General features: G+C 51.2%; 1 protein-coding gene across 11 annotated transcripts; it reads right to left on the bottom strand.

The window, feature by feature from the left end:
* Positions 1-552: 552 nt before the first annotated feature.
* Positions 553-27,209, bottom strand: PATZ1 (POZ/BTB and AT hook containing zinc finger 1). 11 transcript variants are annotated; one of them, XM_081338963.1, is made up of 7 exons: positions 25,768-27,209; positions 20,790-20,853; positions 14,824-14,895; positions 12,136-12,307; positions 4,456-4,528; positions 2,493-2,613; positions 2,054-2,153 (listed from the first exon to the last, which is right to left on the bottom strand). In XM_081338963.1, exons 1-6 carry the CDS (start codon positions 27,084-27,086, stop codon positions 2,526-2,528), a joined length of 1,788 nt encoding a protein of 595 aa, XP_081195089.1. In that variant the 5' UTR covers positions 27,087-27,209; the 3' UTR covers positions 2,054-2,153; positions 2,493-2,525. The 11 variants fall into 11 exon arrangements, with proteins under 11 accessions (XP_081195088.1, XP_081195092.1, XP_081195091.1 ...); XM_081338962.1 differs by lacking the exon at positions 2,493-2,613 and having other exon boundaries at positions 553-2,153; positions 4,456-4,593; XM_081338966.1 differs by lacking the exon at positions 2,493-2,613 and having other exon boundaries at positions 553-2,150; positions 4,456-4,593.
* Between the last annotated feature and the right edge of the window lie 565 nt (positions 27,210-27,774).

Here is a 27,774-nt window from a genome sequence, read left to right as displayed (position 1 = left end):
GAGTGAACAGGCCCCCCAACCTCTGTCTCCTGGGGCCTCGCACAATTCTCCCTTTCCTTCTGCAGCAACATTACATTTCTAACGTGGCATCGCCTCTAGATGTGATTGGAAGTAGGCTTGCAAACCGTGGTTAAAGCTGACCCTGTTGCTGTTAGCCTCAATCAGTGACGTGGAAGGAAACCAGGTTAGGCGATCGAATTGCAGAGGGCAACAAAGTCACTTTTGAAAGGAAGGTGGGCACACTGTTGGTGACCGGGCTCTTTGGGGCAACTAGTCTCAAGGGTGGCATCTATTCTGTGGAATCACAGACCGTGGCATGGCGCCGTGGGGGAAGGGGGCAGCCGGGCCTCCAGGCTGATCTCAGAAGCCCTTGTGTTCCCCTAAGCATAGAGGGAGAGGGTGCAGCCCCAAAGGGGGCGATCAGAAATGGCACCTTCCCACCAGGAGAATCTCTCTTCAGCAATCAAAGCGCAGAAACACCTTTCAATCCCTGCACCAAACAAATAAAAATAAACTAAAACATTTAAAAAAGACAAAAGAAAGTTTATAAAGTAACATTCTAACTTCTTTAATGCAGTCCAATCCAATAATTATTTTCTGCTTTGAAATCACTCTGTGAACTCTCTATTTGCACAGGAGGTTGGTGGTACAAAAAACGTTATCATCTAATTGAAAATGTTAAACTTCTGGGGGTCTTTATGCATCAACCAACCAAGAGTGCCCTCTTACCTTCTTTTAAAGTTTAAGCTTATTTCTCCCACCCCCAACTTTCTTTCACTTTGCATAACTATATTATCCCGTAGACTTAAAACAATCAACTAGGCAAGGTTTTAATTATGATACATCTAAAAAAAATGAATCCTATCCTAACATGACTGCTGCTTTAAGAGCTCTCTGTATAATTGCCCTGGAAGGCATCTCAGTAGCAAATCACTACAACAGGTCCTAAAATCATAAATGTAATAATAATAATAACCATAATTATAAGAGAGGAGAGAGAAGAGAGAGAGACAGGAAACCAATGGCCAAGTGTTGAGGATCAGAAAAACAAGCCAACCATGACTGAGGTGTCCCTGCACAGGGTCCTCTGGGAAGGCGCTGCCATGCCCTGCCCGTGTGTGTGTGTGTGTGTGTGTGTGTGTGTCTGTCTGAGGCAGCCTTCTGGTCAGCTCAGGAATCTCTGTGGCATCTCTTTGCTTCTTGCCAACTTCCCTGTCTTCTTTAAAGGAAAACCATGGCTGGCTTTGAGAAGTCGGCCTCCCGTGGATTTTCCCTTCCACGGAAACCATCATGCTACCTACCGGGTAACATGGGGGATGTGTGGATGAGTAGACAAGATGGCTAACGTGGGAATCCTGAGCAGAGAGAAAGGCCAAAGGGCAGCGGAGCGCTGGACTTGTTGCCAGATGAAGCGGGATATCTCCAACCTCTGGATCCAGCTGTGGGGCATCTCTTTTGTTCACGGGGTCTCCCAGCCGGGTCTCTGCCAGCCTTCTGCTCAAGGTCCCCCATCCCCTACATATCCACCCTCAGGCAGGGACTCTGCAGATGGTCAGCTGAAAACTGTCTCCATCTGGGGAAGGGTTTGGAGAGAAAAGAAAGGGGAAGAAGGGTGGGCACCTCAAAGGAATTTAAGTCAACCTCTCCCCACTCTAAAACTGCATCTGGTATCTCACGGCCATCTTCTATAGAGGAAAAAAACCACAGACTGCTGCTTCTGAAGAGCCAAGGGCCTCACTTTGCATCTGGCCCCATCGGTTGCTGGTCGGCTTCTGGATCCACCAGAGACGAGGCAAACGCAGACTGCACAATCTGAAACCCAAATGATTCCAGGAGAGACATGTTCTGTTGGGGGGAGAAGGGGGACCCCAAGGCAGAGGCCAAGTCCCCTAAGGGGGCCCCCAAGGAGCGGACGTGAACTTTCTGTATGTGTTTGTTGAGATAGGACTTGGATCTGAAAAAGCTGCCACATTCAGGACAGGGGTACTTCCTATCCCCCTCTGACTCCAATTTGTTTTTGGCGACCACCATGTCACAGGAGAAGGAACCGTTGGCGTTCTGCTTCTCGGGCGTCTTGAGGTCGCTGGCATCAGAGAGGTCTCCGTAGGAATCTGAGCTCTCAATCTGGTCCGAATGTGAGCATTTCTGGCCTTCTAGGAGGAGAGAGAAAACAGCAGTTTTCAAATCCGACGGTGGCCACCCGTTTCCCAGGGACGCCCCTTCTGTTTCTTCTATCCCAGGCAGTGGGCAGTCTAGCTGACGAGTGCAGCCACAGCTACCTTAAGTAGCGAATGCAAAGCATTAGGCCAGGGATGTCCAACCTTGGCAACGTTTAGGTCTTGTGGACTTCAACAATTCCCCAGACGGCACAGAGTTGAAGTCCACAAGTCTTCAGGTTGAGCACCCCTGCATTAGGCCCCAAGGGACACACAATGGCCCCAAGAGGCTGCCAGCTAAACTGGCCCGATTCAAGTCCAGGGCAAATTCCAAACCTGGGCTTATTGTCCTTCAAGGTGGCAATGTCCTCAACGTGCAACAAAACGTCCCACACCCTGTTTCAAAACGTTTGTGACGGTCTCATCCCCTGGACTTAGCCACTCCAGCTGCTGGCACCTTTATGGACAAGGAGGATGTGTTCGTGGTGTGGAAGTGCAACAGAAAACAAGAACACCCCCCCAAGTCACCACAGAGAAGCCGGTGTCTCCCAGAGAGGTGCAGCATCCCAGGCCAAGCCACGAGGAGAAGCCCTATGCGAGAACCTGCAAGCTGCAGAGGGGTGTTGCATGCAGACCCCCAAAAGCTCAGCCGCTTCTCTGGCTGGAAGTCAATCACACCGAGAGATGCAGCAGAAGGCGGACCACCCTCTGGGCTCTACCCACTCCCCCCCCACCTCTGTAACCCATAAAGTAGGAAACAGACCTAAGAGCCCTTCCCGCCTACAACTGCATCCCTTTGTCATGTCAGGAAAGGCGTGGGTGGGCCCCCAGCCGGGAGGCTTGCTTCCCTCTGCCCAAGCTGATGGCTCCTCCACCCAGCCGTCTGGGCTCAGGAGTTGGCCTGTTTGGGATCCCGGCCACCCTCTCCGTATGCGGGGGCTGAAGCAGGCCATGCGGTCGAGTCTCCTGGAGTCTATTTCTTTGGGTACAGCACGTGATGTGTGAACGCAGCATCTCTCTTGTGTGAACTCTGGCTTAGGGCTTACCATGGTGAATGGGCATGGCCCAACTGGGAAGCGGCTAGCCTACGTTGCTGTGCCCCACGTGGGGGGCAGGGGTCCTGCAAGACTGTCCAGTACCTGAGGGCAGAGCTGGCTCAGGAGCACATTTTTTGCACCCAAAGGAAAACATCACATGTGAATGAAAGCTCACCACGCCATCAATCAGCCTCAAAACAGGTGGGGCTGTTGGGTAGCGACGCCATGACGGCCAGAGATGATTTGGAGCCCCGCTCCAGGTGGGGGACCCGGGAGGCAGTTGAGAAGGCACAGAGTGGAGAAGAGGGTCCCTCAAGCAACAACTACTAACTGCTTTCCTCAGCAAGCAAAACCAGATTCCCCCAGCAGACCCACAACATGACAAAGGGGTGGGGAGGAAGGTCCACTCCCCCTCGGGATAAAAGCCCTGGTGGGCAACCAAGCCCGGAAGCTCCGATGGCCACTCCAAGCATGATGCAACCGTCTTCTCAGCCTGCAGAAGCCAGGACCTTATGCCCACTCCCACTGGGCATGACTGCCTTCAACTGCTAGCAGGACCTGCAGCCAGGAGCCTCCCTGCACACCAACATGAGATCAGCTGGAGCTGCACCGCCTCCCGGACATCCACGGCTGACCACCTCTCTGGGGGCCACCAAGCTGCCCATCCGAAGGCTAAGCTGTCCTCACGCTGAGTAGCCTCCCCACCTGCCCAGAGGGCTCTCCTATTTCCCTGCCACCCTGGGAAGGTTTGCCATGAGGTCTGAAGCACGCGTGAAGGGAGGAGGGGGAGAAGGAAGCCCCTCACCCATCCAGGAGGCAGCCTGAGCTTCCTTGGCTACCCTTCTGGGACAGGTGGGGAGCAGACACCCTCCCTTGCCTGGAAAATGTCAGTGGCTCACGGTGAGGAACACACTGATTTGAGGGTCAGAAGGAGAACATCGGAAGACGTGCTTCAAAAACTGCTCTCCATGCAACAAAACCTGTGGAACACAATTCTGGGGAATGGCCCCGAGCCCTGGGAGAACTGAGGAATGGGAGCAGCTGAGCTGCGTCTCTCCAGCGTGACAGTGAGGCAGGACCCCCCCACACACACACTTAGAGACAGCAGTACCCCAGAACCCAGCGGGGCCTTCCTTCCCAGAGCCTCTGGGTGCCCCGGGCGGCCTTTGCTCTGTCCTGTCCTCAGCCATGCGAAGGGCCCCTGGCCGCCCCCGCCCCCCGCCAGAGTCCTACACCAAGATCACGGGGGAGGGGTCGCTTGCCTTTGATGCCATAGGTCCTGACGCTGTGGAACGCCGCTCCCCCATTCGGAATGGGCTCCGGGTGCCTGGAGACCTGGGGAAGGGGAACACCGTGGTGGGTTTTAACATGGACCTTTAAGTAGGAGGCAGAGGAGAAACCTAAACAAGACAAAAGGAGATGAGATCCTGCCACCAGCACCGAGGCGCCTCTGCCTGTCTCCCCTCGGACCACTCTGGCCACTCCCAGGACTGGCGCGACGGGTCTTGGAAGAGGCAGCAACCTTTGTGCCCCTCCGGTGGGGGAAAACTGCCCAGGAATGATGAGGGCAGCCAATAAAGGAGAATATTTGTACTCAGGGCTGAAATGAGGATCCCTGGTGCTCTCTGAGCTCTGTTGTTTTCTTGCAGACGTTTCATGACCCAACTAGGTAACGTCATCAACGTTAGCACTGATGTTACTTTCATTACCACTTATGACCACAATGGAGCACAAAATCACCATTGCTAAGCAAAGCAGTTGTTAAGTGAGTTTTGCCCTATTTTACAATCATTTCTGCCACCGTTGTTAAGCAAATCAGTGCAAGGAAACAACCAAGCTCAGAGAGAGCTTCCAGGCCCAGCAGATGCTGCGGCAAGACAAGCCAGGACTCTAGAATCCATTCAAAGCTGCGTCCCTTCCAGAAAATCCCATGCCAGGAATACCTTTAAACACTTAAGTCTGCTCTGCTCTGGGGGGAACCTTGAATGTCTGGTTGGCAGTTCAGAACAGTCCAAAGAAAGAAACTTTGGCCAACACCTCAAGACCAAGGAGATGCCTTCTGGCAGAACAGAGGAAAAATCTCCTGGAGTTCTGCTAACCTGAATCCCACCAGACAGGGAGGACAACTTATCCGGAATTCCCCACCAGCAAAGCTGCAACTCCTGACACACCAGGGGTGTCAGGTGGGGAATGGCAGGGAGAAGACCCCACCTTCTCCAGATGGCTGTTGGTCAAACACCACTAGACCCCCCAAGAAGAGCCAGGTGGTATTTGGAAACAAGAGTCGCCCTACACCCATCCACTCCCATCAACGGAGGACTCTGGTGACGTCTTGCTCGCATTTCCTGCCTTCCAGGGGGTCTCTTCTCTATGCCAACAACTTTAAGATGGGTGGACTTCAATTCCTGGAATTCCCCAGCCAGCAAAGCTGGAGTTGAAGTCCACCCATCTTAAAGTTGCCAAGGTTGAGGGACACTGCCCTGAGCCAAGAGGCTCACATGCCATTCTCAGGTCTTTATATTTAATTATTTGTTAGTGGAGAAAACCAGGCCGAGTCCTACATTTAGAAGATCAAGAAAATAGAGTCCCTCTTGTTTTCCTGAGAGAGAAAGCCACGCAACGTTACTTCGGATAGAGTGATTGTGGTAAAACTTTCGGGGCACCAGAAACCCCCACACCAGCCGCAGGGCTTCCGGATTAAATAAGACAGTATTACCTAGTAGTTTTTACCCTGGTTTCTGGCTCTGAAAAGCTGTGTCTGCACAGAAAGCCTCCAGACGGCTGCCGTTTCAGGGCCACGGGGTGGGACATGCCTGCAAAGGCTCCACTGTGCTAGGATCCCTGCAGAAACTCTGGCTTGGGCTGGACCTCTTTTAAGGAACGGATTCAGAACTCACCTTTGCAGGCGGTCCTCAACTTACGACCACAATGGAGCCCACTATTTCCATTGCTAAGCAAAGCAGTTACTGAGTTGTGCCTCATTTTACGACTATTCTTGCCAGTCACTAAGTGAATCCCTGCAGTTGTTAAATGAATCTGGCTTCCCCCATTGACTTGGATTGTTGGAAGCTGGCTGGAAAGTTTACCAACTGAGGTCGCAGGATCCTGGGACAGGGCAGCCGTTGTGAATACGTGCCGGTTGCCAAGCAGCCGAATTTGGATTGTGTGACTACGGGAGGTGGCAATGGTCATAAGCAGGAAAACCAGTCACAAGAAGTCACTTTTTTCAGTGGCACCGTAACTTTGAACGGTCACTAAACAAATGGTAGTGAGTTGAGGATTAGCTGTACTTTGAAGGCAAGGTAGAAAAATGGTGCCAAAGATGCAAATTGAAAGAGGATCATAAAGAAAAGGGGGGTCAAATTATTCCCCAAAGCCCCAGAGGGCAGGACTAGAAACAGTGGCTGGAAACTGACCAAAGAGAGAAGCAGCCCGGAATTAAGGAGAAAGTTCCTAACAGTGAGGACAATTAAGCAGTGGAACTGCTTGCCTTGGAAGCAATAGTTGGGGATGCCTTTGCTGAAGCGGTTCACATCCTGATGATTTTGCTAACCAGGCCTCCCTTTAGCTATTTGACCAAAGGCTCACAGGCCTCTGGGCCCCAGGAGAAACTGGATTATCCTGTGGTCTGTTCGATAATGGTGCCAGATAAAGGCCATGAATGTGGAAACTGGTCAAGACCAGCCCTTAGAAAGAGGTAGAGCAACTTAAGACAGGAGTAAAATCGTTTCGGAAGCAGATGAAGAGGGCTAAGCAGGGGTCTCCAGCAGAATAGTTGCAGCCATGGGCGGTATCCGTGGAGAAGCGTTAAAACATGGATGAGGCTTGCATATGGAGCAGCCATGTCTTGCCTCAGAGGCCTGTGAAGGCTACTTCTGGGCTTGACACTGGAAGGAGGCTGGGGAATTCTGGGGGTTGAAGTGCACAAGTCTTAAAAGTTGCCACAGTTGGGGACTCCTGCCCTATACGAAAGAAGGGGGGAAGGGGGGGCAATACAGAATGTGCAAGTGACGGGGACGTGTGTTTGGGTGATGAAAGGGGGCAAGAGATTTAAACCGGAGAGCCCGGTCACCAATAATGTGCCCCCCTCTCCTTTTAAGTTGCCCTGAGAACTGCAGTTCCATCCCCTATCCTGGTTTCCTTCCACGTCATTCCTCGAGGCCAACAGCGGCAGGAGGAAGCTTGCACGGTGGCTGGCAAACCTGCTTCCAAGCGCTCCCAGCGGTGAAGCCACAATGCAAGTGGGCTGTCGCTGGGGAGGGAAGGGGAGAATTGTGCGAGGCCCCAGGAGACAGACAGAGAGAGGTTGGGGGACCTTGCTCTGCTTAAGGTTTGCTCTGGCCGGTCTTCCAGCTGACTCATGTTGAGGGCCTCCTGGCGGGAAGGTGCTTGTTCACTCAGAAAAACACCACTAGCCCCCCCACCTGCCTCTGGAACTTTGGGGTCCTCTTGGAGAATCTAGGGGTGAAAGACTGGACCCCTCGCTACAACCCCTTCATTCTCTCCTTCAGGAGCCCAGATTTACGCCGTGGTGGTGGTGGGGAGTCAACCAGATTGACGTGGACAGTCTGAAGGAAATGCGTAGGGGCGAATGGAACGTTCTGGGTTTCTAAGATGGCGTCTGGAGAACGAAGAGAGGATCAGCCCGGAATGAAGGTCAGGACAGAAGCTGGGCCAAAAGGAGAGCAGCGTGTTGGGCCGCCAAGCGGGAATGAACAAAGCCCAGCACATCTGTCACCGGAGGGGGCCTGAGATGGCTGTGGCGGCTGCAGGTGAGGAATTCCTGGCAGGGTTTTTGTGTGTGTGCTGTGCGCAGGACCCCTTTGCCCCCAAGCTCTTCTGTTTAATGGGACCGTCTTATCCACAGAAATGTCAGACAGTCCCATATTCCGGATGCTTTTCCCCTGTTTAAAACTGACCGGCTGCTTAATGTGGCTTGTGGAGCAAGCTTTATGGTTCAAAGTAGCCTCACATGCCTTTGCGCTGCCCGTGCAAAATGTCGCTCCTTCAGATGTGCTAAATATAGCAAGCAAGTAAAGATACTCCTTGACTTACGGCCAAAATTGAGCCCAAAATTTACATTGCTAAGTGAGACAGTTAAGTGAGTTTTATCCCGTTTTACAACCTTTCTTGCCACGGTTGTTAAGTGAATCACCACACTTGTTAAGATAGTAATAAGGCTGTTAAGTGAATCCAGCTTCCCCATTGACAGAAGGTCGCAAAGGGGGATCCCATGACCCGGGACATGGCAACCGTCACAAATATGAATCAGTTGCCAAGGGCCTGAATTTTGATCACGGGACCTGCAACACTTGTGTGAAAAACAGTCACTTTTTTCCAGTGCCGTTGTAACCTCGGTCACTAAGTGAATGTACGTCGACTTAAAGAAATAAGCCGTTGCTTCTCACACTGAAAGAAAACCTGTTTTCTCCGCGAAGGCCCTGGTACCCGCTCAACGCAGCTGCAGCCCTGGCACCTGGGGGGCACCTGCGACAAGAGCCTGGCCTTGCCCTGGGGGTGGGTGGGCCGGGGCCGTGGGGGTGGCAGAGGCCGGACCTGAACCCACCCTCCGGAACGTGCAACTCCAGGAAACTCCAGCCACCGGTCCAGATGCAGCCGGAGGGGAAAGGCTGAATGCCGGAGGCTCCCCTCCCGTTCTGGGCCTGCAGAAGCAGCAAGAGTGCCTGCAAAACGTGTTCCTGAATGCGAGGGGAGAGCTGCGGAGCTGCCAATGGGTTGGGTGAGGCCAGTCACACCTCCGGGTGGGCCCAACTTCAGGGCATTTGAATGTTTTTTGTTTTTAACCACAACTTGCCTGTTTTAGGTCCTCCACTGCCGTGTTCCTGCATTCCTGAGCTTGAAATGGAGGGAAGCCATTGCAAGTTGCTTGCAAATGGGGGAATTGAGGGTTGCCAGGCCCAGATAACTGGCAGCCTCCCCCTTTTCCCAGGGCAGGTGGCTGGGCTCCAGCTCTGCCAGGATCCCCTCAGGGCCCCCTTGGCAGAATCCAAGTGGGTGAAGGTGGCGGGCACGGGAGGGCCCCCTCTGCTATGAAGGAAAGGGCCGGCTCTGACTGGGCTTCGAACGCAAAGGCTTTTTGTGCGATGCTACCCTAAACACACAATCTGGTGTGACTCGCAAGGCAAACACACCTGGCTCCTGAAATAGATCTGCCCCAGGTTTCTGGCCAAAAGTCTCCTTCAGAGGTCAGAGGTGGGGCATTTTCTCCTGCTGGGGAAGGAGAGCAAAGTAGCATCTGTGGGACAACCAGACACCCCCTCCCCCAAATCGGATCTCTGCCCAGGAAGCCTGTTAAGCTCAGTCAAAAGCAGGAGGGGCCCAGCTGGGGGGGGGAGGGGGGAGAGGAGACCATCCAGCCCAAGCGTAGAACAGCAGCTGAAGGAAGCTGGACTGGGGACTTGGCAGTCTTTGGACTGGTCCTGTCCCAACCAGGGGGTGGCAGGGGGTGCCAACTCATCCGTGGGGGGGCTGGAAGAGGCACAGCAGAGGGAAATGGGGTGACCAGAGGGGCAACACCTAGACTGGAGCCTGTTCCTCAACCTAAGTGGCTCTGCAGTTGTCCCTTGGGGTGTTTGGCCCACAGGAGGGGGTCCAAGCTGGTAGGGCACCAAGGGGGCACCCCGAAGTACCAGCCTCAACCTTCCTCAACCAGAAAACCAGAGGGGCAAGAGGCTGGCCCTATTGAAAATGAGCAACGTGCTGTCTCTGCATGTCCACCAAGCAACCCACCCTGTCGCTTGTGTCTCCGGGCAGCTTTTTCCACCCCAGATCAGCGTCCGGAAACCCCAGTTTAGCCACCGTTTCCTCCCTTCTCAGCCTCAGCCGCCTCCCCAGGTGGACTTCCATCTTGCTGCTTGCAAGTTAACCTCAAATAGCAAACACTATCAGCAAATCCAACCAGAAGATGCATCTGAAGACAAGGATGCCTAGCCTCACTCAGAGTGGTGGCTGAATGCCCCCCCCCCAATCTCCAGTTCTGCTCTTGAATGGGTCTTACGCCCAGGAAGCTCTTCCTGCAATCAGCCACAATCAGCTTCCCAGAATTCCCCAGCATCAGCTCTACAATATGGCAAGGTTTCCTCTGCTTTTTAGTAGACTGCTGTCCTTCTCCTTCTCTGGCATGTTTCCTCAAGGTTAATCATCCCCAATTCCTTCATTTTTCCCTCACAGGACTCCTGTTTTTGCCCCCTCCTCATTTCCCTGGTCTTCTACTTCAATCCTCTGCTTCAGTGCAGGATCTCTGACAGAGAACCATCCAGTCTCTGTGTGAAAGCCTGCAGCAAGGAGAAAAGGACAACACACACTTGACAGAGCAGCCTGCCTCGCTGGATGATAGTTTGTACACTTAGGAGGAGCCTCCTGATGTCTAACCTCCTACCCTGTAGTTTTAACAAGCTGGTTCTGGTCTTCCTGCCGAGGGAACAAAATCTACTCACTCCTCTAAGTGACAATCCTCCAGATATTTCCAGACCTTCCCTCATCTTGGTAGCCTCCCTCTGAACCTGTTCCAATTTGCCAGGGTGCCCAGAACTGGAGACAATACTTCAAGTGGGATCTGACCAAGACTGGGTAGAAGAGAGCAGCTAGGCCCCACGGCCTTAGCTCTCTAATCCTGCTAACACATCCCATGTGCTTTTTTTTAGAATCTGCACCGCACTGCAGGATCACGTTAGATACTAGAATGCCCTGGATAGATCTTTTTGAATTGTTCTCTTTGATTTCTTTTATCCATCCCTCCCAGTTCTGCATCATCTACAAACTTGCAAGCTCTCCCATCCAAATCCATGATAAATGATAAAAGCACAGGGCCATCCCAAATGTCCCTCAACTGAAGGGGATCCATTAAGTACAATTATCTATGTCATAGTAGTATGGTCCAGTTCATGCATTGCCATTTTATTATGGAGAAAATTATGAGACTTTCTGGCTATTTTCCTAATCTCCTGGTATACTATGTCTACAGCATTCCCTCGATCTACTAAACTACAGATCTCTATTTTTCTTGCATATCACAGCCCCACAAATGGAGCAGGATTCTTGGAGAAAGATCATTTTGCCCTTCCGGGATATATTACCCACAGCTGATACCGCTGATATCACTCACAGTCTTTATTTGCGACATCCAAACCCAGCCATCTTAAGAATTAAACAGTTTTAGTCCTTAATAATTTCTCTTTTGGCTACGGCTGCAATCTTACGCGTGCTCACTGAAACCATAGGGACTCCCCGTGGAAAAAAAGGGTGGGGAAGGATGTTTAGAAACTTAGGTCATGGCCCTGAGGCTGCAATGTGGTCTGGGGAAAGATTCTTCAGGACTCAAGGGATGCTTTTCTGAGTAAGAGAAAGACACACCTTGCAGAGCAAAACACCCGTCCATTGCAAAACCTGGGAAGGGACTTTGCTGCTATGCCCTCCCTTGGCAGAAGGGCTTGTTTGCCCTGCACACTGGGAGGAATGTGGGGTGCCTCTCCCCCACGCCAGCCCCCTTCACCTTCTTGGAAATGCTGTGCTCTGGGCCTCCTTGTGTTTCTGCTTGGAAGAATGGGGGCAGCTTCACCCAGAAAAAGTGAGAAGCCACTGGCAGAGGCCCAGGTCCTCCTCTTTTGAGATGATTCAGAGAGCATGCATATGTGGCCCCTACTCTATACCCAGACACTTAATCTTTGACCCCTGGAGCCTGGAAGGCTGGAAGGAATGCTCAGAAGCACCAGGGCTGCAGCAATGGAAGAGGGGGTGCAGGGCCAAACCTGGGGCTCTCTTGTGCCTGAGAGTTAACAAACAACAAGCTCAAAAGGAACATCCTTTTGCTAAATGGAAGAGTTGCTTTCCTCCTCCTCTTCCTCCTCCTCCAGAGACATCAATCAGCTTGAATCAAGCCCCCCACGCCCCCACCCCCACGCCAGCAGCAGGAGATCCATTACCTCTGTTGCAGATGGTGCAGAAATTGCTTGGTCCTTCGCTGTGTTTCTTCAAATGATCCGCCATGTATGCAGCCCGCAAGTATTTCCCACAGACCTGGCAGGGAACTTTGTCTTCGTGGCAAGCCAGATGAGAACGCAGGCGGTCCCGGGTGGCAAAGGAAGCGTTGCAGGTCTGTGGACGGCAGCAAAGGGACATTAGCCAGGCAGGGGCAGAAAGGGACCAGGTTCTGCTGGGGTTGCTTGACCACACGTTTTTGAGCAAGGCAGTTGGCTGGGCCCACACAGCCCCACAATGCCCAAACCCAAACTATGCCACAGCCCTGTTTCTGCCTCATCTGCCCAGGAGGCTCCAGGGTCCAAGCTCAGCAGACTCACCCACCACCCAACTGTTATGAGTCAAAGGATGACCAGGGCTGCCCTAAGCAAGTAGAACCAAGTCTGAGCAATGAGATCCGGCTGCATCACGGCTGACTCAATCGAAGCCCCATCAGAGAGCGCCCCTCCCTAGCGAGAGATTGTCACTCCATGGTCCACTTTTTTCTTTTTCTGGTCAGAGAGTAAAGACACAGCTAGGGAAGCCAAGAAGCAGCTGGCCATGAAGGGAACATCTCCAAATCATTTCCCACAGGCACACGATCAACGGCCTCCTCTTTCTTGATTTCTTCCATAAAGCTGCCAAGAAGACAACTACGTATACTTGAAGGGAAGGATAACCTAACGTGTTCCCATTTGGGTGGCCACAGTGGCGATCCCTTTGCACTTGCTCAGGACTTTTCACTCCACCAACTAGGGTGGCCTCAACAATCCAAGGGGTTCTTGGAGGGGCCAAAGGACCGGCTGGGAAGCAACCCTCCTCACTCGAGATCCCCTTCTTCAAATCAAAAGGTCTCCCAGAACTTTTAGGGGTCTTTGTTGGGCAAACAATTCTGCCCCTGGAGGAGCTGCACTGCCAGCCAGGCTCATGTTGTGGCACACGATGCAAGGACACAAAGGGGGAGGGCTGTGCAGCAAAGCTGGTAGCCCAGCCTCAAAGGGAAGCCTTGGGATCTTCTGACGCTCAGCTGAGGGTGCTGCCCTGCTCCTGGAGAACCGAGGCCTGTTAATAGCATTTGTGTCTGCAACACGTGGGTGCAACCTAGACTGCTAATGTTGCACGAGGAAAGGATTCTGGGATTTTAAATGATGACACCCTTTTCAGGTAAGTGAAGGGAAGACATGGCGCTGAGCCAAAAAGCACACAGGCGAAAACATCAAGAGATCTCAGGAAAAATTCCGGGGGTTCTCAGGACCTATTAAAAGTGCTGTTTCACAATAGATGGAAGTGGAGCCCTTCAGATCTGAAGAAGAAACGGCTTTTGAGAGGGGGGCATAGGGGTGTCCCCCCCAAAAAAAAGCATCTCTCTTGATTTGCATGTGAAAGCTGCTCCTCCTCATCGTGATGGCTTCCCACGCCAAGCAATGTCACCCATGAAAAATAAAAGGCGGTGATTCCAGTGGAAAGTTACCAGTCTGTTGGTCATTAAAAAAGGCCTATCAATTATACGTGGCAGAGCTGCATTACAGTTATCATCATGGCCATACGGGAAATCCTCAACTAACAACCACAATCGGAACGGGAAAATTAGTTGCTAAATGATGCCGTCACCAAATGACCGCATCCAATTTTACAGCTTTGTCTGCATGTCTACGGAGATTCTCAGTCATCCAGATCATCCCTGTGGTGCTTTTTTCACGAGGTAACTGGATTTCCTTGTTTTTCTTTGAATATGTTTCGCTTCTCATCCAGTCAGAGCTGAAGAAACTTCTTGGATGAGAAGCGAAACGTCTTCAAAGAAAAACAAGGAAGTCCAGTTGCCTGGTGAAAAAAGCACCACAGGGACGACTTTTTCTGCATACGCAAATCACCACCACTGTTAACCGAAGCATCATGTGATCATGATTTGTGACCTTTCCTGCTGGCTTCCCTATTGCCCAGGCTTGTCAAAGCCGCAAATGGAGATCAGGTGACCCAGGGATGCTGCAACCATCGTGAGTGCAAGCTCGTTGCAGGTGACCAGGGGGATGAAGCAATGGTGGCGGGGGCCAGGAGCCGTCATAAGTCACTTTTTCAGTGCCGCCCTAACTTCTAATAGTCATCAAACGAATGGTAGTACAGTATGTTGCGAACTACTTGCAAAGGGGAAAAAAGTATCGCTTTATTTATTTATGTATTAAATTTATATGCTGCCCATCCCCCCAACATGGTGACTCTTATCCTACACTTGTGAGCAATTCCCCCACCATGATCTTGGGAGGGTTTGGGAGGTCTGCGTAAGTCCCACCCACTTATTTCCCTCTCTCCTTCCAGAGAAATTCCCAGTGACTAGTCCTTCAAACAACATTTGATTGGCTCATATCTCCTGATGCCAAATCACAGCATATTCCCAGTCAAAATAAAATTTTAAGAGAAGCCAAAATATAAGATCCAAAATGCAGAGGTCAGCTATCAAGCAAGACCCAGAAAATTTAAAATAAACCATAAAACGTTAATGCCTTTTAAAGAAGAGAAAAGCATTACAGGAGATCACTGTTGTTAACAACAGTGGTAAATAAATAAAAGGTCCAGTAGTTTCCTGTCAAGCATGGCAAATATAGTAAACAAAGAGAAGTGTGTTTATATTTAAATAATAAACAGTGTTTAAGAAATACCTCTTGAAGTTTCAACTGCTCTATGGATGTAGAGGTCTCTGAGTTTATCCCCTGGAAGCTGGAATTTTCCTGCTAATAGGCAGGAAGTAAGAGAGATTAGAAAATGAAGACTAATTCCTACATCAGCATCACTGGGGGAGACTATCAGTCCTCACAACCCACCCTCTCGAGTCTCCCCGTTGGCTAGAGGGGAAGAGGTGCGGGCGGAGGGCAGCGAGAGGGAGAAGACCGCCAACTGGGTCCCCATTTCTCTAGCCACTTCTGGGGGTTCCACCCTTCGATAGGTTTACCCCCCAAACAACAGTTTTGCTGCAATGTCTGAACCAGACCCTCTAAGAACCTTCTGCTCTCGAGTCAGCTGTGCTCAAAGGACCGAACTGTGACTGTGATCTGCGCACATCCATCAGTCACAACAGCCAGCTGCTCTGGGAACCGCTTGGCCTCTGAACAAGGGAGCGGCCAGATGGACGGAAAGCAAGCAGGAAACATCTCTGTTTCGATCTCAGCTCTTGTTAAAGGAAGCCTACTTTCCTAAGCTGTGGCTCTACTTTTCAGTCCTGTGGCATCTTTCCTGCAGAAGAGGATCAAACTGCAGCTGGACCTGAGATCAAGACAGTCCCCAGACAGAACGGGAACCGAGTCCTAATGGCGATGCTACGTTTCTTTCCTAAGGTGCTGATTATCAGGCATAAAATATATCATCAGGCAGTTTAATATATTTGTCGCTTCTTAAGAGAAGCAAACTTGAGATTATTTCTTTTTTCGTTGTTGCTTCTTAAAGGAAGCAAACTTAATTATTTGTTAGCATATCTTGTTACACATACCAGAACAAGGTATTCTAGCAAAGAAGCAAAAAAAAAAAGAATATCACAAATATATATTTTTTACCAATCATTCAGCCAAACTCTCAGCCACACTGTGAGACTCCCCAGGCGTGGCTATCCATGGCCATCTCGGTCTTTCCCAACCCAGCGACCTGCAGACCCAGCCCATCTGGCGCTGCCAACCATGGCAAGGTTGCCCACCCTTGCTTCTTTGGCTGCTCTCCAAAGTCACAGGGGCCGGCTGATGAGCTAGGCAGGACGCTTGGAGGGGGGGGGGTGCCTCCCAACATTTGGATGGGAGGCAAAAAGGGGGTCTGGTAAGGAGAGCTTATCCTTTGCTCATCAACAGAGCAAAGAATACAGAATAACAGAGCTGGAAGGGGCCTTGGAGATCTTCTAGTCCAACCCTTGCTCAAGCAGGAGATCCTATACCATTCTGGACCAATGGCTGTCCAGTCTCTTCTTTTTTGTATAGATTTTATTAGTTTTTAATCGGGTTAGGAATAAGGTGGCGTCAGGGTTTGGATTGGGGTTTTTCCAAATAACATTCTCAATATTTGGCAAACAGCATAATCTCTGGGTTCATGTGTTTAACAATAATAAATAATAGTTGATTATCAAAAACAATGTTGATTAATCACTCAGTAGGCTTCTTCTTACTAATATATATTCAAGATTACGTACATATCACATTCCTTTCTCTCTGACTCATTTTTCTAGCCATTGGTAAAAATTATCTCAAATTATCTCATGTACACTGAGTCTTCTTTTTCGTTACTCTCTAAAGTCAATCTATCCATTTCTGCACACACTAGAATTTTCTTAATACTTCTTCAGCTGGTAAGTTTTCATTTTTCCAATGTTGGGCAAATACAATTCTTGCTGCCGTTAGTATGTGTAGTATTAAATATCTGCAATCCTTCTCATAATTAGCTCCTATTATTCCTAACAAAAACAATTCTGGTTTAAAGTCTATTTGTTTTTTAGACATTTTCTCCAACCATAAATATATTTTAACCCCAAATCTTTTTGCTTTAGGGCATGTTCACCAGATATGATAATAAGTACCTGGTCTTTGTTTGCATTTCCAACAGTTATTTGAGGTATTGTTAAACATTTTTGCTAATCTCACTGGTGTCATATGTAAAACATTTTATGTAAGTTTTCTTTATATGCCGCTGCTTTAGTTAATTTAATATCTTTCCCATAACTTTTGCTAATCTTCTAATTCTATATTATATCCAAAGTTCTTTGCCCATGTTATCGTTTCTTTTACTTGTTCTTCCTCCATCTTTAAATTTAACATAAATCTAGTTTCTTAAACAACTTCATGTATTTTTAGTAGTATCTGATCAAATTGTCTGTTCTTTATAAAATCCTTGTTTTAACATCTTTTTCATATCTCATTTGAATTTGCAGATATGGCCACCATACTAAATCAATACCTTCTCCTTGTAAATCTTGTCTGTCTTTCAATTTTCCTTCATTGTCCACAAAGTTGTGACTTTATAAGTCACAACTTTATCGTAGTTAATTAAATTTGGGTAAGCAAAAGCTTCCATTGTTGAAAGCCATTCAGGTATCTTAATATAATTTTTTTTCTTTTATTTTTCCCCATTCTGAAAGAAGTGCATTCCTTATAAAATGGTTTTGAAAGTATCTATGTATTTTATTCTTCCCATACCATAGAAAGGTATGCCAACCAATCTGCAGGTCATGCCCCTCTAGGTCTTTTATCTCTTTTATCTCTAAGCATTATCCATTCTTTAAGCCATGCTAAAATAGTTGCTTGGTAGTATAACCTCCAGTCAGCAGTCCAAATCCTCCACTTTCTTTTGTTTCTTGTAGCATTTTCACTTTACTTTTAGCTTTTCTTCCTTGCCAGATAAAATTCAATATTATTGTATTTAGTTCATCAAAAAAGGCTTTTCTCAGCCTTACAGGAATCGTTTGAAATAAAAAGAGTATTTTTGGTAAGATATTCATTTTCACTGTTGCTATTCTCCCCAACATTGAAAGTTGGAAGTTTTCCACCTTTCCAAATCCAATTTAATTTGTTTTAGCAGTCTTACATAGTTATCTTCTTTTATTGTTACACATCTTGTTGTTAGATAAATTCCCAAATATTTAACTTTTTTAACTATTTGAAGATTTGTTTTTTGTTAGTTGATTTTGTTTTTGTTAGATTCTTTGTTAGCACTTTAGTCTTTTCTCTATTTATTGTCAACCCTGCCACTTCTCCAGATTTTTCTATTTTCTCCAGAGGTTTGGGGCTTGTTGCCAATGGATCTTCCAATATAAAAACCAAATCATCTGCAAATGCTTGTAGTTTATATTTTTCATCTTTTATCTCCAGTCCTTTAATTTCTATATCTTGTCTAATATTTCTATTCAGTACTTCCAATGTTAGTATAAATAGCAATGGAGATAGTGGGCATCCCTGTCTTGTGCCCTTTTTAATATTGAAGTTTTCTGTATGATCCCCATTTACAATGATTTTGGCTGTTGGTTTACAATAAATTGTTTTGATTACATTTATAAAGTTTTTTCCAAAGTCCATTTCTGCAAATTGCTGAAATGCTGTCCAGTCTCTTCTTAGAAACCTCCAGTGATGGAGCATCCACACACAATAGCCTAATAGCCAAAAAGGGTCCCTGCCAAAAGCAGGCAACAAGAGCCTTGTTAAGAAAACTTCCCTTTACTTGGAGAATCTCATGGCTGATCCCAAACATCCTATTTCTGGCTAAGTGACTAAGAATGCAGGGGCCCTATAGCTTCAGGGCACCTGAAGGATCACACAGCTGCTCCCTCAGGTAACTTGTGCTGGGATTTGAAGGTGAGACTTCAGCTCTACCTGTTCTTGGACCTCCCAAGATTTCAGCCCCATCAAGCACGGTATCCTGCTCCTCAACCCCCTGGCAGTCTTGAGACCGGGGCAGTGTTTTAAAACCAGCCCATCTCTCCTGTTGGGTTACGATACCCCTACCGGAAATTGTTACCTAATTTTGCTCTGTGACGCTCCACCACCTTGTTTCCAGCATTTGTGAACATCTACATGAGACTAGTGGAGCCCTAAGGCCGAGTCCCAGTTGAATGGGGTGAGACCCAGCTGTGTTCCTGCTTCCCCACATCTGAAAGGAAGCAGCTGATTTTCCTGATGCTACCAAAGTCTGCCAGGGCTGAACAAAGGCAAATAAAATGAGGATAAGTCCAGACAAGATGGAGATGCTGCTAGGATTGTGGCTCAGCTTGTTTCGGACTTCCTCGAAAGAGCGGATCTGCACCAAGAGACCCCTTGGCCGTCGCTGAATTTACAGCTGATGACAATGGCGAGGAATAGCTTTTCCAGTTATGTCTAATGCATTGGTTGTGATTATTGGCAATTCCTAGAAACACTGAAATCGGCTAACCTGGAACACCAACTGAGCCTAGCCCTGACACCCCCACCCCCACCCCAAACAAGCAAGATGGTGGGCGTCCTCCAGCTCAACTCATGCCAGCTTCAGCATCTTTCAAGGCCAAACCCCATCCACAAAAAGCCCACTGCCCTTCCTGGGAAATGTTCACCACTTCCACCAAGTAAAAATCTGCAGACCATTCCCATGACAATTTCCTCCCCAAAACCCCCTGCTTACATTTAATGTTGTCAACCTCCTTGGAGCCAAATTAAAAGAATTTATCTATTTTCCATTGGCAGGGTGGCTGGGGGTGATTTCCTCTCTCCCTCATTCTTGGCTGATTCCAGAAGACTGACTGAGGCTGCGACATCAGATGGCTACAGCCCATTTCTAACAGAATATGCTACAAACCCCACAGCGGCTTAAAATAATTTCCCCTTTTCTAACTTTACTCTGTTTAGGCTCTTTTGAGACCCCCAAACCTGCAGCTTGTAGACCTTCCAATCTTGGTTTGGGATTTATTACAGGTTGTCCTCAATTTATGACAATTGGGACCAGCAATGTGGTTGCTAAGAAGGTCATCATGTAACTGGAACCAATTTTAGGACCGTTTCTTTACCATGGTCATTAAGTGAAGCTGCCTCCTCAGCTGACTTTGCTGGAGCCTGGAAGGTCACAAATTGTGATAATGTGAGCACAGGACACTGCAACCCTTGTAAATGCCAAGCCAGTTGCCAAGCGCCCAAATTGCAATAACATGACCATGGGGGTGGTACAACCATCCTAACTCTGAGGACAGGGCATAAGTCACGTTTTTTTAGGATTGTTGCAACTTCAGACCATTGTTAAACAAATGGTCATAAGTCAAGGACCACCTGCATTATTAATTCTGCCAACAAATCCCAAAACGCAACCCATTTTCAGAGGATGCTTAATCCCCTTTAATCCCAACAGAGTTCTGGGGCTCTACCAGCCTTCCCTCCCCAGCCGATGTGTGCCTTCCTCTCCCAAATTCTCAGCAGCAGCAACGCTGAAGCCCACCCTCCTGAGAGGATCCAGGCTGGAAATGGGGGGGAGGTGTTTGCACAATTGTGGGCAAGAGAAAAAAGACCCCTGCAGCTGCAGTAAGGCCCTGGGGCATCCTGACAGCTGGACAAGAATTTCACCGTTTGTAAATTGCTTTGGTTTTAGCACAAAGGGGAAGGAGGTTTTTTCCCTTCAAATCCTATTAAATCAAAAGTACAACAAAGTTCTACTTTCAGTGGATTATCTCGGTGCTTTAAACTTCAATTGCAAACAAGTTTAGGCCTCCGGAAGGAAAACTCTGCATATGCTTTGCCTGCTCCTGTTCTGCTTCGGCCACAAGAAGCCTCGAGAGAAAGCAAGGAAGAAGCAACCGACTCCCAACGTGATGCTCTGAAGGCTGTTTTTTTTTTGGGGGGGGGGATATTTGAGAAATGGTGTTCAGGGGCTAGTTAGCGCTGCCCTCAAACTATGGCCAGTTCTTGGTGGACAGGCAGAAGAGACAAAGGAAGAGTGTCTAACTGGGAAAAGCCAAGTTGTAAAGGCTGGGGCGGGAGAAGGCAGCTGGAGAAGCCAAAGACAACATCAGGAAGCGGCCAGGAGGTCCAACAGCCTCTGGACTCTACGGCAAGAAACGGCCACACAGGGCCTCCACCTCCACTGCAAGTGCATGCTTTGTTTTATCCTTATGAACACCTCCGCCCCATCCCAGGATACCTACCTGACATTTGTGAGGTCTCTCTGAGGTGTGCACCTGCTTGATATGCCCATTCAGATGGTCAGGCCTTGGAAAGAAAAAAAAGTACAAGCGTGACTCAGTCTGCAAGCCTATTCCTTGGACACAAAGTTCAACCGCCGCGCTCCAGAGGTGGGGAGGCACCACAGTTAGAGATCCTGCCCACCCGCCAACCTACTGAGGAGCAAGGAGGCCATCGCGCCCTGAGTGAACAGGAACTGCACAGGCTTCCAAGACACCAGTGGCTTCCAGGCAGGGCTGCAGCCAGAAATGGTCTACAGGAGACCTCTCGGCCACCTGAGCTGGGCTTGCATGACCAAAGACCAACGTGACAATCTAATGGTCCAGCCCGGGGTCCCTGACAGAACTCGGGTCCCCTCAATATCAGGCAGGACAACCTCATGGACAAAGCCCATCTGCCTTTGTGTGGTCCACTCTCATCCAGGCAGGAGAACGGACGGCTGGGACACAGCCCTGCTGATCATCTGCCAGGCCAACAGCAGCGACTGAATCTCTGCAGCAGAACTGGCCCCAGCCCCCCCCTCACCCAACTCCTCCGCATTAGAACCCCTTTTCTAATTTATGTTTATTTGTAGTTTGTGTTCCTAGATCCCCCCCATCTCCCTCAAGGAGGGGTTCTGGGTGTATGTACAGTTTATTTCTACATCTAGAAATTGGTTATCTGAACATAGGTTTTTTTAACATCCATATTTTACTGTTTTTAATCTAGGTGAAATGCTAATATATGTTGAAACTCCATGCACGTTAGGCCCTAGGTTAAATAAATTCTACATCTAAGTGCAGAGATTGCACACCACCTTCAGGGAAGCATTTCCCCCCCCCAAAAAAAATTCTTTGTCCGGACCTTAAAAAAAGTTGCTATTTTAACAGCTCATAGGCAAGTTTACGCACATTTTATCCATTTAAGATTTAATAAGTGACCATCCTTTGTATGTTTAAGCATCAAATGGCACCTTGAAGGGTTTTAAATACCTAAACCACGATTCACCTTCATTTGTGATTTAAAATACATCTCTATAATTATTGTTTAACATCTGAAATCTTCCGCAAACGGTCTTGAGTGCCATCGCTCTGAAGAAGCCCTCATGCCACTGCAGAATCCAGAAGAACAGACAGAAGGTAGGATAAAATAGAGGAATTCTCTGGGATGCTTCCATGAAGATAAACAGCATGGAGAATCGTGTGGCTTGGAGAGTCACTCAATGAAACAGAACTCGGTTATGGCAATTTGCTCCTGCAGGATCTGATGCATGGCTAGACTAGCCAGGCCATGTCCTTCTGCTGGACGCTGAGTTCACCCATCAACATCAACTGGACACACCAGCAGGGAGGTGTGCATAGGATGGCCTCCTGAACAGACCACTCAGTGCTTGCAGATCCCATTCAGCAGGCAACACAACGCAACGCAACCACAAACAAGAGAAATGATCCTCTCCCCCTCCCCCCCCGGCATTTCTGTCCTCCGCCATCGGCATGCAGCTCAGTGGAATTCACCCATGGGGCTTGCAGTTCAGCTGAGGCAAGGGCAGGTGGGCTACGGCCCTGGTACTGGGGAGGCCGTTTGGTCCTTCTAGTAGCCATTCCTGGACTCCGTGGCCTCCAAACCAAGCAGGTCTTCCTTTTCATGCACCGGCACAAGGCAGAAACGGTTCTGGGAGATCTCAGTCAGAAAACACGTTCCTGGGAAAACCAGGGATGGTGGCCAGATGGTGCCCAACGAGTCTGAGACTAGTAGCCCCAAGGGTTTTCGCTTATTAGGATGAGATTTCACAACCATCGCCTGTATGTAGGGTTTGGGATTTTTCTCACACAGTGCAATTTTAGTCACCAGGTTTAAAGGAAGATCTCCCTCTCTTCAGTGGAAGCTTACTCTCTTGTAGTTCCTTGGGACCAACATGATCAAAGCTGAGTGTGATCACTTTCTGCTGGGAGACAGACCTTCAGAGCGCCTTGGGGAAGGTGGTGGTGAAACACTTCTGTAAGTTCAGGAAATCTTCAAGGATTTTGCTTGTCATGGTCTTCTTGCTTCTTAAATTACACCTCATGTTCAAAGCTGATGAAGACCCCATCCTGTTCTGAGTTTGAGCTGCAAGACTGGGCCAGAAGACCCTTTGTGCTTGCCATAAAGGGGCAGACTTTGTGCAAAAGCACGAGGTCCAAAATTCTTTGGTCATGATGTATGATCTTGCCTGATGGAACGTAACACCTGAAGAGCTCGCTGTGGGAGACACTTTTGCAGCAGGAGTCTTCAACCTTGGCAACTTTAAAACTTGTGGACTTCAACTCCCAGCATGGTCATTAAATTACCAAAGTTGGAGACCCCTGCCGTAACAGTGTTCCCCACAGTGAGCTCTTCAGGTGCTGTGTGCCACAAGGCAAGATCACACATGGCACTGCAGAATAACATTCAGATTAAAGGCAGGAATCTCACCATCAAGATCTCAGGTAGACTCATGCAAAAAGGCCCAAACCGGAGGTCTCCAAAGCTGGCAATTTTAAGCCTTGTGAACTGCAACTCCCAGAATTCCCCAGCCAGTATAACTTAGCCAGAGTTGTTCACAAGTCTTAAAGTTGCCAAATTTGGAGACCCCTGGCCAAAATCACCCGAGCCCTGCCTATCGTGCAATATGGAAAGCTCAAGAGATGTGGTAACCTCCTACACATTCTACCCACTTCTGATTAAAAAAAGAAGCATGGTTGACATTTTGTGGGATTTTCTGGACTGCCGTAGGCACCTCAGCAGAGCTGCTGTACTCTGGCTAACGTCAACTACCCCCTTCCATCTTTCTTCTAAAGACAGCAACCCTCAGCCCACTTACCTGGGTGGAAGCTTTGCTAAACTCAGTGGCACTTACTTTCATCTATACCGCTGCCCCCAAGGAGGCCGATGCCAGAGCCTTCTTGTGGACACTGAGCAGCCCAAAACGAGCATTCCCTTTCTTCAGAGAGCTGCAAAGATGCCAGGCTACAAGGCACGGAGCTGCTCCCACCTCGGTTCTCCAACATGGGTGGCTCAAGAGTAGTGCCCCGTGCCAGGCTACGCCCCTTGCCACCGAGCTCTTGGGAGTGCCACTGCCGCATCTGAGGAAAGCAGGCCAAATCCAGGCTCACCAGAGGCCGTGCTCATTTGGCCAAAGGAAGGAAAAGGGGCCCCTCGCTCCGCAGAGGCAGGGGGGCTGCCAGGAAAGGAAGAAGACGTCCATCTCTGTGACTGTTGGGAGGCCTGGCAAGAGAAGCTCCTCAGACTGAGGCCAGAGGGCTGCCAGGCACTTTTTGAGATGCTGAGGACTCTTCAGAAAGGGGAGCCTTGCATGTGCGGGTCACAGGGTGCCCCAGTTGCCATCTTTCCTCAAGCTCCTCTGTGCCAAGGCAGACCAGGCACGCCAGGAGGAAACACAGCGGCTGGGCCACCTGGAAAAGGTTCCTAAGGCCGCCGGCTGCCAAGCAGGGCTGTGGCACAGATTCTGACTGCCCACTCCTAGGCAGATGCACACAAGGCTCTTGCCAGGCTCAACGAGGCTCTTTTGCCCCTAAAGGGGAGGGTCCTGAATGGGGGGCTTTGTTGCCCTGTCTGGACAGGTGGCGCTCAAAGAACTGTGGCTTTGGAGACCCTCTTTAATTAATGTCCTCCTCTCTTGCTTGATCTGAGTAGCTCACTTTGGTTCAAAGTGAGCTGCTCAGATCAAGCAAGAGAGGAGGACATTAATTAAAGAGGGTCTCCAAAGCCACATTTTTAAAAGATCCACAACTGCCTAGATTTGGCCACCCCTTAACTTGTCAGCAGTCCTGACTCAGAGCTGTCTGGGGATTGGGCAAAGGGTCTGCTGTGGCCTGCTGCCCACCCCTCAACCTGAAGTGGAAGAAAATCGCACTATGATTGGTTGACTGCGTAACGCCATGCAAGCCCCAAATCCGATTAGGCTCAGTCTGAAATGTGAACTTGGCCAGAGTCATTTTCTCCCTTTAGACGCCAACAAAAGTCAGTCCTGCCAGGCTGGTCCTCTTGCCTGGATTTGCTCTCGTTACCTTAGCAGGGCTGAGAGGGCCTGGGAATCTCCCAAGCCTTCAAGCAGTAATTTAAAAGTAGGAACTCTTCCGTAAAAATACGATTCCCCCTAGCAGAGAGATCTGAATCTAAACTTTTACTCAGGAGAATCCATTGGGAAACGTGACCTTTGAGCCAATGTGCGCAAACCATAATAGTAGCCTTGGAAAAAGAGAAACAGGAAGGACAGGGGCCTGTTTTAGGGGGGACTGGTGGCAATGACAATCCCCCCCTTTTCCCAGTAAACCAGAGCTGTCCAACCTTGGCAACTTTAAGACTCCAAATTCCAAGCCTCCCAGAATTCCAAAGCTGGCTCGGGAATTCTGGGAATTGAAGTCCATAAGTCTTAAAATCACCAAGTTTGGACATCCCTGCAGTGGACTGTGGGCAATCCTCTTTAGGCTGCAACCCTGTGGAAGCCACTCACTGAAGAAGAGGCACCGTTTGAGGAGAGGGCAAAGGCTTTTTGTGCAGGTGCCAGAAGCAGGCTGAGCTTTGGGGGCTCCTCTGAAAAGGGGCATTGTGGGGGGGGGGGGCAGGAGAGTCTCTCTCCAGGAACAGAATCCAAAGCATAAAATCCACAAGCCTGGCTGGACACAGGCCATAAAAAAGGGCCCAGGAGACACAAGCTGAGGTCCCCAAGCAGAGCAGGTCCCTGCACACCTGGATGGCTTCACCCCTCCTTGAAGAGGTGATAAAATCTGCCTTACTGGTGAGGGTGGATAGGTGTCCTACTGAGAATGTCGGGGGGGGGGAGGGACAGAGGTTGGGCCTCCAACTGCCTGCCTTTCTCCCTCAACCTGCCACCCCCGGGGCTGTGGGGTGCCCAGAGGGAGCCAGGTTGGGGGGGGGGGCTGGATCTCAGCATCTCTGAACCCAGCAGCGCCTCTCTCTTACCTAGAGAAACCTTTTCCACAGCTCTGGCAAATGTAAGGCTTCCCCACCGAACCGTCGTGGGAGCGGACGTGGTAGGACATGCGGTCTTTCCTCTTGAAGCGCAGCCCGCACACCGGGCACGAATAGGGCTTCTCGCCGGAGTGCGACAGCTTGTGTCGGTTCAGGTGGTAAACATCCCGGAAGATCTTGCCGCAGATCTCGCAGGCCACCTGCTTCCTCGTCCGGCTCCTCTTGCGGGGCGCCTCGGGGTCATCCAGACCGGGCATGCCGTTCTCGCTCAGCCGCGGCGGAGGCAGGTCGATGTAGCCCAGCTGCAGGCTGGTCACCCCGTGCTGGGCTTCGTGCTGCCGGAGCCGGTTGGCGTCGGTGAAGACCTTCCCGCAAAGGCCGCAGGGCAGGATCCCGGCATCGCGCAACCCCCCCGGGGCGCTGAACATGACCGAGTCCAGCAGGTTGGCCTTGCGGGGGCGCCCCCGGCCGCGCTTGCTGCCAAGCGAGGGGCCGGCGCCGCCTACGCTCTGGAAGGGCGAGGCCAGCAGGGGCGGCGAGAGGGGCCCGGCCACCATGGGCAGCCGGTCCACACCCTGCAGCACAGGCAGCGAGGCCTGGGCGGCGGCGGAGAGCACGGCCCGCGTGGCCTCGTCCTCGGGCATGCCGGCGATCCCGTTGCCGTTGGGCGCCAGGCCGGCGCCGTTGGTCATGTCCAGCGGGAAGCCCAGGTCGGCAGCGGCGCCGGGGCGGAAGAGCATGACGTCGGGCCGGGCCGCGGGCGGCACCAGGATCTGCACGTTGGACTGCTTGATGACCTCCTGGCAGATGTCGATCACCGAGCGCATCAGCAGGAACTTGGCGGCCGTCATCAGCTCGGGGAAGCTCTCCAGCCGCACCACGATGCGCGACGTGTAGGCGAAGTCCAGGATGTCCCCGAAGACCTTGGAGCTGATGGTGTGCATCTCCAGCTCGCGCGCCCCGCCGCCGCCGCCGCCGCCGGGACCCCCGCCGGGGCCGCCCCCCGCCTCGCCGGCGCCCCCCTCCGGCGCCCCGGCCACGCCGCCCTCGCCGCCCAGCCCCTGCGCGCTGAAGACCGACTCGAAGTATTCGCTGCAGGCGGCCAGCACGGCTCGGTGCGCGGGGAAGCTCTCGTCGCCCACGCGCAGCAGCACGTCGCAGAAGCGCCCGCCGTTCTTGCGCTGCTGGTTCAGGCTGTGCAGCAGGTCGGCGCTGTGGCGGCTCACCTGGTAGGTGTAGCAGCTCGGCGGGGACGCGCCGCACGGGTTGTTGTTGTTGGCGGCGGCGGCCGCCTCGCTCACCCGCTCCATCGGGGCGGCCGCGGCGCCGCGCTTACCTGCCTGCTATGCCCGGCGGCGGCCGGCAGGAGGCGCGCGCCCGCTCCCCCGTCGAGGGGCCGGCGCGCGCGCCCGTCAGGAGGCCGCCCGCGCGCCGCCCGCGCCCTCCAGCAGCCCCGGGCCCGGCGGGGAGCGCGCGCGCGCCCGTCCCTGCGCCCGTCCCTCCGCCCGCCCTTCCGCGAGGCCGGCGGCGGCGGCGGCGCCCGCGAGGAGGAACAAAGGCCCGGCCGGCCGAGCGGCGGCAGCGAGGGCGGCGCGGGGGGGGGCGCCAGCAGGCCCCGCCGGGCGGCTCCTCCTCGGGCCCGGGCGGCGCGGGGCGGGCGGCGGCGGCGGCGGCAGGCTCGGCCGGTGGCTCTTGTCGGCCGTCGGCGCGGCGGGCGCGGCGCGGGGGGGCTCCCTCCCTCCCCGGGTGTGCGTGCGTGCGTGCGAGTGTGTGTGTGTGTTTGCAGAGGAGGAAAGATGGCAGCGGCTGCACTTCCTCTTGCACTTTCACCCCTGGGGGGGGAGGAAGGGGAGGGGGGGCCGTCCCCCACCCCCCCGCCGCGAAAGTAGGCCGGCCGCTCCCCGGGCTCGGCGCCGGGCCGCCCCTCGCAGCCGCCGGGCCCCCCCGCGCACCCCGCGGAAAGCCCCCCCTCGCGAAGCGCCCCCCGTGCCGCCGCCG

Source organism: Vipera berus (assembly GCF_964194415.1).
Source record: "Vipera berus genome assembly, chromosome: 14".
Classification (NCBI taxonomy): Eukaryota; Metazoa; Chordata; class Lepidosauria; order Squamata; family Viperidae; genus Vipera; species Vipera berus.
Note: the sequence above shows the minus strand (reverse complement) of the source record. Positions and strands in the feature narration are given on the sequence as shown.

Coding starts and splice junctions, on each gene's coding strand:
- PATZ1 (XM_081338962.1), bottom strand. CDS start 27,086: ATGGAGCGGGTGAGCGAGGCGGCCGCCGCCGCCAACAACAACAACCCG. Junction 20,854..25,767: donor TGTGGAAAAGGTTTCTCTAG/GTAAGAGAGAGG, acceptor TTTCTTTCCAAG/GCCTGACCATCTGAATGGGC. Junction 12,308..14,823: donor AGCAGTTGAAACTTCAAGAG/GTATTTCTTAAA, acceptor TGCCGTCCACAG/ACCTGCAACGCTTCCTTTGC.